At 42.7% G+C, this 13,974-nt stretch overlaps 1 protein-coding gene across 2 annotated transcripts in view; it reads right to left on the reverse strand.

Moving 5' to 3' along the window:
• Positions 1 to 683: 683 nt before the first annotated feature.
• Positions 684 to 13,974, reverse strand: part of LOC133507786 (inositol hexakisphosphate kinase 2-like) — a 45,133-nt gene continuing 31,842 nt past the window's right edge. Inside the window, exons 1-5 of one of the 2 annotated variants that reach the window (XM_061833218.1) lie at positions 6,709 to 7,302; positions 4,312 to 4,543; positions 4,062 to 4,225; positions 3,775 to 3,950; positions 684 to 2,331 (exon numbers count right to left, since the gene is read on the reverse strand). In XM_061833218.1, coding sequence (XP_061689202.1) covers positions 1,744 to 2,331; positions 3,775 to 3,950; positions 4,062 to 4,225; positions 4,312 to 4,543; positions 6,709 to 6,922 — 1,374 coding nt within the window. In that variant the 5' untranslated portion in view covers positions 6,923 to 7,302 and the 3' untranslated portion in view covers positions 684 to 1,743. Of the gene's footprint in view, positions 2,332 to 3,774; positions 3,951 to 4,061; positions 4,226 to 4,311; positions 4,544 to 6,708; positions 7,303 to 13,974 lie in introns of those variants that run through there. The other variant, XM_061833219.1, reaches the window with a different exon arrangement.

Below are 13,974 nucleotides of genomic sequence, written 5' to 3' on the forward strand. Positions count from 1 at the left end.
CATTTAGCACCCCTGTCATACCTACATGGATCTTTTATGTTATGAGAGATGGATTGCATGGTCCCCCCCCAAACTATTTTATTTTTTTTTTAGTAGCTGTATACACACCCACCTGTCATTTGGAACCCACGAAGCTCTCGTCCTTTGCACCCGTGCAATCCATTTTTTACGACGAACCGGGTCGCTTGGAAACTTATGAAGGGTAAATCCATCCTCCCGAATGTTCGAGCAATATCCAGCAAAAAAGCAAGTCGGCATTTTGGCCAACATGAAGGAACAACGAGCTGTTTTCCCGCAGATAAAACTAATAGAAACAAGTCCGCTTGAGTGCGCTACTGCCTCCGTCACTTCCTGCTTGTCGAAAACAAATCCCTCGAGAAGATTTTCATGGCGGGAGTTACTAAAAGCCATATACGTCAAAATCACATCTTGTGGTGAAAACACGGATGGTCCATACTGGCTGCCATGTTTTCATGAATAACATACTAAAATTCCTCTATTTCATGACACTTGACCTTTAAATACATCTAAGCCTGCCTCATAAGAAACAAATTTTTCTTCAAGGAAATATATTTACTGCATGACTAAATTTTCTTTCATTTACATGGTGACAGCAATCTATTAATTTTATTACACAGCCAAACCCTTTCACAAAAACAACCACACAATACAAAACTCCTTACCACAAATGAATGTCTTTATTTTCCAAGACATTGCTAACACACAGGTACACAAGTGAGCTTATCGGCTCACAAATAACAAAATAAATTCAGTATAAGAAAACATTTGAGTGGTTATTTGGAATGTGATTGGTTTCCATTTTCAACAACCATTTCAAATAAATAGTCTCTTGGTAGCTAGTGATTTTAAAATCAGTGAATTCTCTTCAAGTCCACTTTTAAGGAATGAATAGGAGAAAGTCCAACAAAATGCACATTGTAATAAAAGGAAGAAAAAAAAAATCACTTTTCTTATATCTTTTGTTACAGGAAATCAAGTACAGAGGGAACTGTGGGAAAAAGGCAAAGCCCTTCTCCTGTTCCTAAATAATCTTGTCCATCGTGTGTTGAAAGCCCCCCAAAGTGCCTGATTGGAGACACAGAGCACATTTCTTACAAACACCAACATAAACACAAAATGTCCTTATCAGGAGCTTACGTTGTTGATTGCTACAAGGCTGCTGACCTAGCCAGCCAAGGTCAGCCCTTTTAAGTCCCTCCCCCAGTATTATGTGCTATACTCGTAGGGACTGGCACTTAGAATTGCACTCCCCTAAAACACCAAATAAACTCATGCCACAGGTAAAGCACCATGTCAGACTCTTTTAAACTACAGTAAACTTGCATTTCGACCATCTAGCTCACAATATCTCTCTCAGAGAGAATGCACAATGAAGAAACCTGTGCACCGCAGGGGTGAGTGTCCTAGGATGCTACGAGTCTGTGTCTTGTTGCGAGACCTCAGTCTCGTTCCTCCCGCTATGCGCGGAAAAAAAAAAGAAGTCTCAATGAGGAAAAGGTGCGACTTAGGGCTCAGGCAGCCCTGTCCTCTGGCAGGTGAGGGAGAGCGCGTGACGCACCGCGCGCACTCTCCCTGCTGACGTCAAGGAGTCCGAGGTTCTCTCCAAGCAGGCGGGGAGGCTCAGACCTCCAACGCGGACGCACCTCGGAGAAGCGGGTCGTCGACTCATCGAGCTCATTCCCCAGGCTTGAAATTCAGAACATGGCGGCTCTGGTGTAAGCCTCAGTCAGTGCTGTGATCCTCCAGCTGGGAGATGATCGTGATCAAATTCTGGAGCCCGAAGATGAACCCGCTGTCCTGGCCCTCGTGCACGACGCTGTCCTCGCCGTAGTGGCGGCAAGTCGTGTGCGCAAAGTCAATCATGCGCACGTCCACCGTGGGACTGCTGGACTCCGCTGTGCTGTGGGCCGAGCGACCGCCGTTACCGTTGCCGCTCCCTCCGGTTCCGCCAGCGCTGCAGCCTGCAGAGGACGAACGAGGGAAACCGAAGGCCCCTTCTTCCTCCTCGTCAGACAACTCATCTTCATCGCCCTCCTCTCCACCGCGGTGTCTGGGTCGAGAGGACGTTCTGGGAGGATCTCCGTCGTAGATGATGAGCAGGGAGCTCGAATAGAATCGGTAGGATTCGCAGGACTCCAGGGCAGCTTGCATTTCGCGGAGACGTCGTAGCACCGGGGAGAGCAGCTCACGCCGCAGACGACGTCCGTCGTGGAAAAACTGGTAAAGGGCCTCCTTGAAGCCTGCGAAGGTTAGCTTTCGGCCGTGGTACTTATTCATGAACATGAGCTGACCAGAATCGGACTGATACACCTGTGGAGATCAGAGTGGGAAATGAGTACAAGAGCGTCACAACCGCAGTCCAGTGGTGCCTTGACTTAAAGAGACTTACATTCATTGCTCTACGAATCAATTTATTTCCATCAATTTGATTTCCTCCACTGAAATGTCAATAATCCAATCCAGCTCCAAAACATTCTTTTTCCATCTTGTCTTTTTTTTTAAATAAAGAAAAATAGTGGTATTGATGAAAAACATGAGAAATCATTTCATTTATTTATTTATTTATTTTAAGCATAAATATTGTAGTCTTCGTGTACAGATGTGCGCCTTTCAAGGGCGTGACCTAATGAGTGGTGTCAGGAGCCGGATTCGGATGTCAGCGTTAGTTATCAACAGTGCTCCTTGCAAGTGTTTTCATGTTATATCTGTCCATTTGTTTGTCCGATTCAATAAACAGCTGAAAGCTCATTGGTGATTGTGGCTCTCTTTGCTCCCATGTAAGGGTGAATTATAAAATATTTTTTTTCGTAAAAACAAAGCCAAAAACTCCATTTAAGCCAAGTCACTATTAGAGGAGATGACTGTGCTGATGAATCAGCTCCTCTAACGTCTTGTTGTATTTTTCTATGATCGTCTATATTTTGTGTCCAGAGAAGGCATTCCAATGCTGGCTCACCAAAATGACATTGCGGTAATTATATACTAAAAATTATGCGCTTTAATCAATTGTTGGTGGAGCTCAACTTGGTCTCCAGGTTGTAAAGTTACCGAAACAAAATTTTGTATGTCTGTTGCAGTGTGATCATAAATGTAACCTGAAAAAAAAACCAGCATATTTTTCAAGCAAATCCATTTGTTTTTGTGATTTGTATATTAAAGCCTGAGGACCCCTGACCTACCCAATATGGTGCCTGTTATAAAATACACGCATGGCCAACAATTGTATACAGTAAATACAGTACAGCAATGACAGGGAATGACTCAAGTCTGTCTATGTTGTACTGCCTGGGTTTTTTTTTCTGATACCTTTGTCACAAACACAGAGGCTTCAAAGATAAAGCTATCTGACACAAGACAAAATCCAAACATCTTCAGGAGAACCCTTCAGCTGCTCACAAAGGTATTAATAAACCAAATTCACCATCAAAATCCAACAAGAATCAGGAATTCACAATAACGATTCTGCATCTTTTTCCTTTCCCTTGCTGTCCTTCAAAACAAAATGGTGTCCAATATTGTAACATCACCAAACAAGCAACCGCCCAAGTCATATCGAAGGGACCATTCTATTGTAAAATTGGCCTCCAGCCAAGGGAGCGGCATAAGTTACCTAAAATTGCTCAATTTCTTTTCACAGGAGCGGTGGCGTATCTGAAGCTCACTCGCACGTTGGGGCACTCATAAGTCAAGGCACCACTGTATATCACAATAACAAGAGCATGGAAAGGAGGGTTCCTCTGGTCTAGACTTTACCTGCATGCCACAGAGTCGAACGCCTATGGAAGCCGATGTGCTTTGTTGACACTTGCGGATCTGATTGGCTTTCTTTTCCTCTGAAGCGTCGTCGCCATGTTGCCGGGTGCCCATCTTCAAGTCCAAGACACATGGTACTGTGTAACGCCACGTTAGGTTCTCCAAAAGGATGAACTCTGTGGAAGCGAGTCAAGGAATGCACAGCGACACGAGACAAATACAATCTGTGCTTTTTATGCATAGAAAAGTGCCGCGTGTTCCAAGATGACAGCGACATGAAAGGATACTGTATTGGTTCCGGTGCTTCGCATTGTCCTTCATCCTCTGTAAATGCTGCTGATGACATTTGAGACTCCAGGGATTGTGTTTAATCTGCGGCACCATGTTGCCTTTCTCAAGGCTTAAATACAGGACCTCTGCCTGCTGCTGCGCTTGCACATCATCACGGTAGCTACAAAAAAAGTGCGGACACACAAAGGGTCAGCGTTTGTGTCACTAAAAAGTTTCCCCGTAGGATGTTCAGGGTGAGGACTTTACCTCATGATCTTGTCGTCTTTCCGGCTCTGTCGGGCTCTCTCTTTGCTGAAGTTGTCGTTCTCCAAGTGCAAAGGGGACTGCTTTTTGTTGCTCCACTTTAACATCTTGTTCTTGGGCTCGCAGTCCGACGAGGGGTCCTTATTTTCCAGGTCGCCCGATTCGCTATGAAGAGGGTAAGCAATGAGGCACAGGTTCCCTCCCTCGTCCTCTTCAAAACTGACCGAAACGACACCTGTGGGGGGGAAAGAAGGGGTGTTTTAACACTTTACAATCACAAATATGAAAACAATCTAAATACAGTATAGCACAGGACATCTTCTGGAATTACATGTATGTCATTAAGTACAGTAAGGACAATGCATTTTCCATCTTCCTAAGGAAGTTGGCTCAACAAGGAAATAATACACGATAAAAAAAATTCCCATCATATCATAGAACATTAAAAGCAATTACGACCAACAAACAACACACAAGCTCAGGTAGTGAAAACACAGACAAGGCTGTTTATTTTCCTCATTTAAAGCAACATTTATTTACCAATTCAATTCAAATTGAACAATTACAGCCTGAGCATGAATCGAGCTCATATTTATTAGACAATGCATGCTTGAAGCATTTGGTAAATTACCGACAATCCATAGAGCACACAGCCCCATCAAAGCTTTTGTACTTTGTCATGCACTTGACCTTTGAATATTTTTTTTTTCTTATACACACTTATGTTCTCAAGAGTGTCCTGTGAAAGGTGGGGTTTGTCTCAGACAGAGTAAACATCACAGTTGTGATGTAGAGGAAGCGCAAACGGGATGTGGTCAATACGCTGGCAGAAATATGGACATTATGTCCTTGTCAAATATCAAAACACCTTTTTACAAGACCGACTGTATTGTTGAAGTAATTGAAATCTCCGAAGGCTCCTTTAGTTTTGAGCACGTCTGCATATTAAAACCGCAGGGCCGAGGACCCGGCGGCCATTCCGCTTCCTAAGCGTGAGGCACGTCTGACATCATCTGTGCTGACATCAGCATCCTTAGGCCTGTATGCCTTCTTGCCATCGCACAGTCATTGCACCACAAGCCGCCAGTGTGGGAACTTGTGACTCAACTCTTTGTTCTCAGTAAATAAATAAAAAGGCAGAGGTGAGAACTTGAGTACACATTTGTCTCTGGAACCTTTATGTGGTCAGGTATACACTTTAAGGCAAGAGACCTTTAAATAGGTATATGAAAATGTTTGACAGTTGTTAAGTCTTTGTCCTAGAAGTCTGCTCTCTAAATGCTCAGACTCCACGTACTGGGTCTTTTTTTAGTACCACGCTGGATTTCTGAGGACTCAAATAACAGGGAAGTCTTACCTCCTTAACAGATGCCTTTAGACAAGTGGTTCAGTCTGTACTAAATCACGAGTCATTAGTGGGGTAATCGGAGTGTTAATGCAGGCCATGCTATCCATCCCCCAATAATAAAATGTATGGTGGTTTATATTTTCGCCTGTGGTGAATTAAATGAATCCTGGATTTGTTAGTGGTTTCATTTAATACTAAATGCACATATTTCACGATTACAAACACAAATCACCCTGTGACAAACCAGATATAAATACAGTTTCTTTGCTTTTGATGCTTTCATATGGAAGGTGACATCATGGCTCCTTTAACATGGTCTGTCCGGGCTGAGGTTTTGCCATCTGTGCTGGGCTCACAGAGCTTAACATATCTGAGGCACTGACCCAACTTTTAATATTAGTTTTACAATATTGTATTTATGTATTCCCAACATTCTCTTCATTTCAGTAGTGTACCTATGGCGTTCGGAATGACGTGAGCAAAACTATACAAGCAAAACGACTACATTCATTTAAATTTAGTCATCTCAGCATTTTGTCCTCGGGTAAACTTGTTAAATTGCAACAGTAAAATACATCTGTAGTTATTCACACAAGTTCATAGTAATCCATACATCGAAGAAACATTTCTGCTAAGTATGATGCATTTTTAGTGTTGACATGTTGTTTTGAACAGTTAAGATGATGTACATAGCAAAGATGCTGCTTAATCACCTCAATTATACAGTATATGGTTTCTAACTGCAAATTAGTGGTGACAGAGTGAAGAGGTGGATTTAAAGTCTGGAATGAAGGCCCAGGTAGCAAATCCAAGGCCGCCATCTTCTCCCCCCCCCCCCGCGCTCCTTTCGCGATGTACAAACAACACGACCGAGGTCTTGCCATTTTCAGAATACATTTCTTTCCCCAGAATGTTTGCAACTACTCAAGCGAACATCCACGTGCAAGTGCAGCACTACCGAGCGTTACGTAATGCTTAGCATACACACGAGAAACATGCGAGCTAGCTTGTCACCGCACCGCCATGACGGACGAGGCGTTCCCGTTTCTTACCTTTATACTGAGGGGTGAATTTCCTCATTTCGGCCGGGAGGCTCTTGTAAAACTGGTGCTCGCGGGGAATGAGCGGCTTGCAGATGGTCTGCTCCCCGAATCGCAGCACGCAGGAGTGGCCCCCCACCTGGTGCACGAAGGGTTCAAGCATGACCCCTTTCCCCGAATAGGGAGTCCCGTCCGCCTGCATGAGGGCTTCCAGAGCGGGACTCATCCTCACTCCGCATCGGACAGCTGAGCGTGGTGGACCCACGTCGCACGCAAGGCAAGAGGCTCGGCCACTGGTCCGGCTCCCTATCCTGAACTTGTTTCCCACTTCGTCCACAGGGGGCGCTGCACGTCACCTGCTTCGACCAAGGCTGGCGTTGAAAAAAAAAAAAAAACCCAAAACAAAGGCTGAGCAGGAAGGACCGAGGCAAGAAAATCCTTTATTTCCTTCGCGTCAGTTGCCCTGGGGAAGTGTACAGCCCTCTTCTGTAGAACTATATAGTCTCCGCCATTAATTTTGTGTCATCAAACGCTGCGTGTGCATCACTAAAGGCTTACAAAAACGTATTGGCGTGACGTTGACTCTGGCTTAACTGACGCACCACCCCAAAGTCTCTGCTTGGTAAAGATCAGTCAGCCACGCCCCTAAACGACAACCAGCCAATCACGGCGGCGCAGTTGTCGCTGGGAGGAGACAAGGCATCTCGCGGAGGATCACGCAAACAAAGAGGGAGAGAGAGAAAACGGGGGGAGGGGAGAACAGGAAAAATACTCGACACAAAAACACAACACTGACTGAAGGCCTGTTTTGGGGCTGTTTACTAATGTTGCAGGTTCTTCTCCTAGGTTGCCCCGGAGACAACCTGAGGCTTGCGTATGAGGTTTGCATTTGGGCTCAAAAGGTTCATTTCATGTCAAACACGAGAAGGACATGTAACGTGCCCAACAGGTTTAGATGTTTTTTGCATGAATGTAGTGCTGTGCAGACATGTTATCATGATCCAAAAAAACATAACTAGGTGGTGCATTTGGCACGTGAACCTTCAATGGGCTCTTGTCCAATTTGATCCATATTTTTATACCACCACTAGCTTGTCACAGTAATAGAAAATCACAAATATACAACATAAAAACATGCAACTGCCACATATCATCTGAAGTAGTTCAGAATTAATATCCAACTAACAGCGTGCGAAACAATAACAAAAAAATAAATCGCATACTAATCATTAGCAACCTAGTACTAGCGCTTGTGGTTGGTTGCAAACTGCAATTTAACAGTTTTCACAACAGCACTTCTGTTCTAAATGTTAAAATAATCTCCTTGACCCGACAGGAGAATATTATAAGCATGAACTTTTGAAAACGTGTCCCTCTCTGGACCCATCTAATGCTTCAAATTTAAATTATCATTTTATAACTGTGCATGGAAGAACAAGAATAGCCAGTGGGTGCATAGACGGGCGGCGTGACTGAATAGTCTTTCAGTCATTTGCTTACGTGCTATATGGCGGTCACGATCCTCATACAACGTCATCCAAAAGGAGACTGTACTGTAGTTTGTTGACCAAATTATTTAACTCCGGTTAGGAACTAAAGTTGAAAAGAATAAAATGGGCAGCTCTCTTCAAATCAAGACATCTATGATGGCGCCGTGTGTCCTATGTGGACAGGTTCATATTGCTGGGCTTCGAACCGCATTGACGCCTACGTACAAAAGAAAGGTGACGTCACTGTTTTCACCAGGCCGCGAGGTGAGTTGATGACCTCTTATATTTTGAATTGCTTGTACATTCCAGAAAATACAACACCAAGCTGGCAACAGTTTGTGTAACATTGGCGCTCACAGTGAATTCTGAATGAAGCAACCCCAGGTGAGTGGGAAGCAGGTCCCATCCTTGTTCCTCCAAAGGGTCTTTGCTGGAGGAGCAAGGCCCACTGAGGAGCAGTTAATGGCGGCCAGCCAAGGCACTATCTTTCAGGTAATTTTTCGTTCCATGAGCTGGGGCTGTTTAGTTGCACAGCAATGCAAAGTGGCAGATCCAGGAGCTAGGGCGGGGACTCAAATGAGGTTTGATTCGAATCTTGTTAGCATTTTGAAAACTCAAAAAATGCGTGCAAATTGCTCCAGATCGGTTTTAATGTTCGCAGTTGGCTGGAACAAATTTTGCTCAGACCAAACAATCAGGATGGAAAAAATGCTAACGTCATCAAGAGCCAGCCTGCTGGCACTATGAAGACCAGAGTTTGGTAGAGTAACCATAAATTGTACTCAAGTCTCAGTACTGAATCAAGTAACAGTAAAAAGGGTTCCTCACAAAATTGAGTAAGTCTACTTTTTCAAAGTCTGTAAAATAAAAATGGACTGAAGGTGAGGCCAGGGAAGTTGTGCCTCACCCTATTGTGACTGCAAATTGCACAGGATTGTTTCCTCCATTGTTCCATTTAATTTGTAAACTTAGCTTGTGTGTGTGTGTGTGTGTGCCAGTGGAGACTGAATGGTCACGTTAACTGTCTGCCTACGTTTGATTGGTGAAATGGAGTCAAAACACTAGCGGTTCTGTAGAATTAGTGAAACAGTCATGTGTCACTGCTTGAGGCAGAAGTCTGTCTGACAAAATAGATCGCATAAGCAGATATGTTGTCGCAATGTTGTGTGTTACGACCCACTTCTGGTGAGGAAAAGTTGGAAATCGGATTCGTTAAACAGTTCCACTTCTATATTTTACATATATTGCAATCAGATGCCAGTACTGACTCAGAAGGCCCTGGAGAGATTGGATTAACATCACAGCACATAAAGGCTGAAATCTGATTGCCCAAAAAAATATAATAAAAATCAGTGCATCCAAGATGTTTGAAATTAAGAGGATAGACTGTTAGTGCTTATGAGTGCTCAGTCCTTACTGTTTAGGTCAGCAGAAAAGCACTCATTTGCCCCAACCAAGCCACTGCACAGGCAGTGCATCTAAAAATACATATTTTAATGGTGAATGGAACGCCGGGGCGTCTGGGGAAAAAAAAACAACAACAACAACAAAAACATCCAGTCCACTTGACGTGTTTGCAGTAATTATGTTAGCTTATTCACGTTGCCCACTACATTGCACTCGAGCCTGCCAACAGGAAACATGACGCACCACTCTGCACAGAGGCCCCTCCGCCACTTGTGGTGGGCCGATAGTCAACAGCAGAACATGTACACTTTGTAACAGTTCGACGTATCACAGGAATTGTATGTCCCCTGTTAGAGTGGTATCGTGGTGGCTCATTAAGTTAGCTAGTTTAACCGTTTCACCGCAGACATGCCAGTCAGTCAACGCCACGTGTGGCTACAAACTGGTGGAGTCTTGTTTACTATGTCAACTTGCTCACAGAGCATAGTTGTCAAACTCTTTAGCCAGATGGAGTAAAACCGTGCCACAATCCTCCTTGACTTCTGTCCAAAACAAGTCATAAAAGGATATAAATGGAATACATGAATAAGTACAGTATGTATTATGGTAGTACGATGATTAGGGTTCCCTCACACGCATAACAAATAGTATTAGGTGAGGTTGATGTTACTCTTTCCTAAAAAATTTACAAGCTATGTTTTCATTTTAAGTGTGAAATCTGTCCCTGTTTACACAAAATAAAACTCCTTTTTTGGCACGTTGTCCCTTCCCTGTACCCGAGGCCAACCAAAGAATTCAGTATGCGGCCAGTGCACATAGGAGTTTCCTCATAACATCCCATTACCGAACGCTTGTCACCCAAGCAAGAGAATTTCTGCATCTGGGAGGGGGAGTTGTTGACCGGTGTTGGGTGGATGATGTCATTGTCAAGATGCGGAGTCAGGTGTTAGTGGTTGGTTGTGAGTGTAAAAGTGGCTTTTGTTTTAATTGTTGTCTTGAGTCATAACATGGGCTGAACGGTTGAAGTATTAGGTTATTGAAGGTCACTTCTACTTTAAGTCTCACTTAATTCTGCTAGCCACAAGACACCAATCAGCTTTTAATATTTTGGTGTGTTAAGTTAACAATTGTAACACCTCAGAGTTAAATACCCCTTACACGCTGTGTGTCAGGGATCTTGAATTAGTATCCGGAGTAGGGTGGTTGCAGGGAATTTTTCGGAGGAAATGTATGGACCTTAAAATGGCTTGATTTGCATCCATATATTCTGTGTACTGCTTATCCTGATTAGGTTTGGGGGTGTGCTGGTGCCCATCCCATCTGATTGGGCAAGAGGCAGGGTAGATGGACTGGTCACTAGTCAATTGCAGGACGAACAAGCATTCACATCTACACCTAAGGATAATTTTGGGTTTTCAATCACCCGACCATGCATTTTTTGGGGGAATGTGGGAGTAACCTTGTTTGATCCTACTAAAGGACAACAATATAAGAACAAAAGTACATGTATTGACCAAAACATAAATACCAAGAGATTTTTAGTGTGAAAAGACAAAATATTTTATGTTCGTCATTCTAATATACGGCCGCATAGCATGATGTAAAAGTGTGAGGCCATGTGACATAACTAGGAAAATTCTCCGAATGCGTGAACTATATGGGCTCGGTCCTCCCAAGAATTCCACCTGCTCTTGTCATCTTGTTCCTATTAGTAACACACGTGTGACAAAATTTGAATCAATGTGCTACTGAACAAACATTCCAACAGTAGATAAGTGACATCCTTCCCATTAATAAATAGATAATATTTCTTAAATAAATACCTATACATGACCTGAGACAACATTTAGCCCAACTTCCATTAATTTTTCTTCTAAAACCACTGCTACCAAAACTATTTCATCTTCTTTGTACTTCCAGCAGTCTGAATGCTTTATGGCACTATGTGCCTGTGGTGTGCTGTTTTGGGTATCTTCACTACACTAAACACTATAGCGCTCATGCACCAATGTCATAAAATCACATGACTCACAATATTGCCGGTGAAACAAAGCATTGTTGCAAGTTAATTCCGTTGAGACGAAACGAAAATGTCTTATAGCACAACACCCAGAGTTTTGTCCGATACCGTGATAATAAACGAAGGTACATGAAAAAATGAGAGACACTTGGCATGGAGGACCCATATTTAATGCCGAAGTCAATGTTTTCGCCAATAAGAAAATGGACTGTTAATTCACTTCCACTTGTCTTGGACAAATGGATATACATATGTATCTAGTGGGTAAGTCGTCAAGATTTACACAGAAAAGTTTGAAAGTGTATAAAACTCTGGACGCATACAAATACTTCGTTGCTGGATCTGTTCTAAATCAGGAATACCACTCAGATTTTTTCAATACAAATACCAATATTTAAATAAATGACCCCTGGTTTTATACAAACTCGCATTTATTAACTTTCATTGGAAAAAAAAATAGGACAGCAGTTGTTTCCTCCATACACAGAAGCGTATTGCGGTCACATGTTAACCTCCGACAGACATTTTTTTTTTTAAAAATACGCATTGTTCTTAAATGAGTCAGTTTGCCGTTATAAGTACTTCTTGATAATTTGAGATTGAGAAGAATAATTCCTACCTGTAATGAAATGATCGCTACACAGGCGTGTCTATTTCGTTGCTCACCATCCATTCTGTTTAATTGCCAAAAGCCATTGATCTTTTCTGGTCTTTTCAGATGGTATTCCATAGAATGATCTCTTTGAAGAACTGTCTCTTCTTTTGTGACAACCAACAGCACAATAGGTCTCGGGCATTGGGAAAAACATGCTCCGCTTCAGCGACGCCCAAAGAGCTTTGTTTGACTGGCAACCCATCGATCTTTTCTGGTCTTTTCAGTTGGTATTCTACAGAATGCTATCTTGGAAGAACTGAGTCGTCTATTGTGACAACCAAGAGCACAACAGGTCTTGGGGAATTTAAAAAATCTGCTCTGGTTCAAGGGCTCTCGCACTGTATAAAAGTTGGGTTTGACCGGCAATATGGCGCCGTGCTTGTGTACTGCTTCACTATGGGTCAGTGGAAACTAAAACGCTGTTGATTCCCACATTGCACCAAGAATACTATCCAAATTGCACTGATGTTTGTGAGTGATAGACAGCCTAATGGGTCAGACTAATGTGTCACTGGTTACAGTCTAATCACACTAATCTCTGATGTTCCAGTTCAGCACTCGGATTACAAACAGAAAGAAAGAACCCCAGAGCCAGACAGAGAAGCGATTAAATGATCAGCCTTTAAACAGGACACCAAGTTTCCTCTCTTTTGCTTTGACTGGAAAGGACTCCTTGGTGGACTGTGTTCAATGGGGTTGAGGTCAGTGCCATCAAGTTCGTCTCCACTAAACACAACCATGCATGTATGGTTCATGTGAGCAAAGGAAATATGTCTTCCCCAAATTGTAACTATAAAGTTGGATGCATAGAAATGTCCAGAGACATCTTTGGCTCACTGTTTCGTCAGCATTTTCTGAGCTCCTCTCATGTCATGGGTCCGCGGCCATGGACAATAGACTCTGAGAGCACCACCGGGTCTTTAGTCCAGCACTGACTCAGGGCAGTGATGTAATCGCCAACCTTTTCCGCATACATTGTACATTCCAGCACAATATTTCTTGTAAGAAGGGTGTAGGATTCTCATCAAAACAACTTCATAAAGTATACTGAATACACCACTTTTATGATATTAGAGTATAACTGACTACATTAGCAGGACAACATGAAGCTTCCGGTGGTATCTATTCATCACAATTCATCATAATGAAACTACCTAATACAGTGAAGCAAAAACGAAACTTAGTGACAACACTGTTGGTGCTGGCCACTGTACAATGTTTCAAGTGATACTGTAACAATACTGTCACGACTGAAAATAGGTTAACCACTGTTGATATTGTAGTTGAAACAATAACACTGCATTTAATTTACCACTGTTGATAATAAGTTGAAACAATGTGTATTCACCTGTCTCTGATGATGTGCAGGTTTTTTTAATGACTTTTAAGGCTAGGTATGTGTTTATTTTTTTTTTTAAACCAGGAATTATTGGTTAAATTGCAAATAGAAGGACATTTGGGGTGCGCAACCTTGGACATTTTCATTCATTCACTTTATCTTTCAGCTAACATTTTGGTAATTTAGCTTTTGTAGTGGAAGTAGATTGCATGAATGGTTTGCACATTTGCCTCAGAGTTCTGAGGTTTGAGTTCGTATCCAGGCTCTGGCCTTTTGCATGTTCTCCTCATGCTTGTGTGGGTTTTCTTTAGGTACACCAATTTCCTCCCATATTTTAAAAACATGCAAGATTGGTTAATTAAAAAGT

The sequence above is a fragment of the Syngnathoides biaculeatus genome, chromosome 10, assembly GCF_019802595.1.
Source record: "Syngnathoides biaculeatus isolate LvHL_M chromosome 10, ASM1980259v1, whole genome shotgun sequence".
Lineage (NCBI taxonomy): Eukaryota > Metazoa > Chordata > Actinopteri > Syngnathiformes > Syngnathidae > Syngnathoides > Syngnathoides biaculeatus.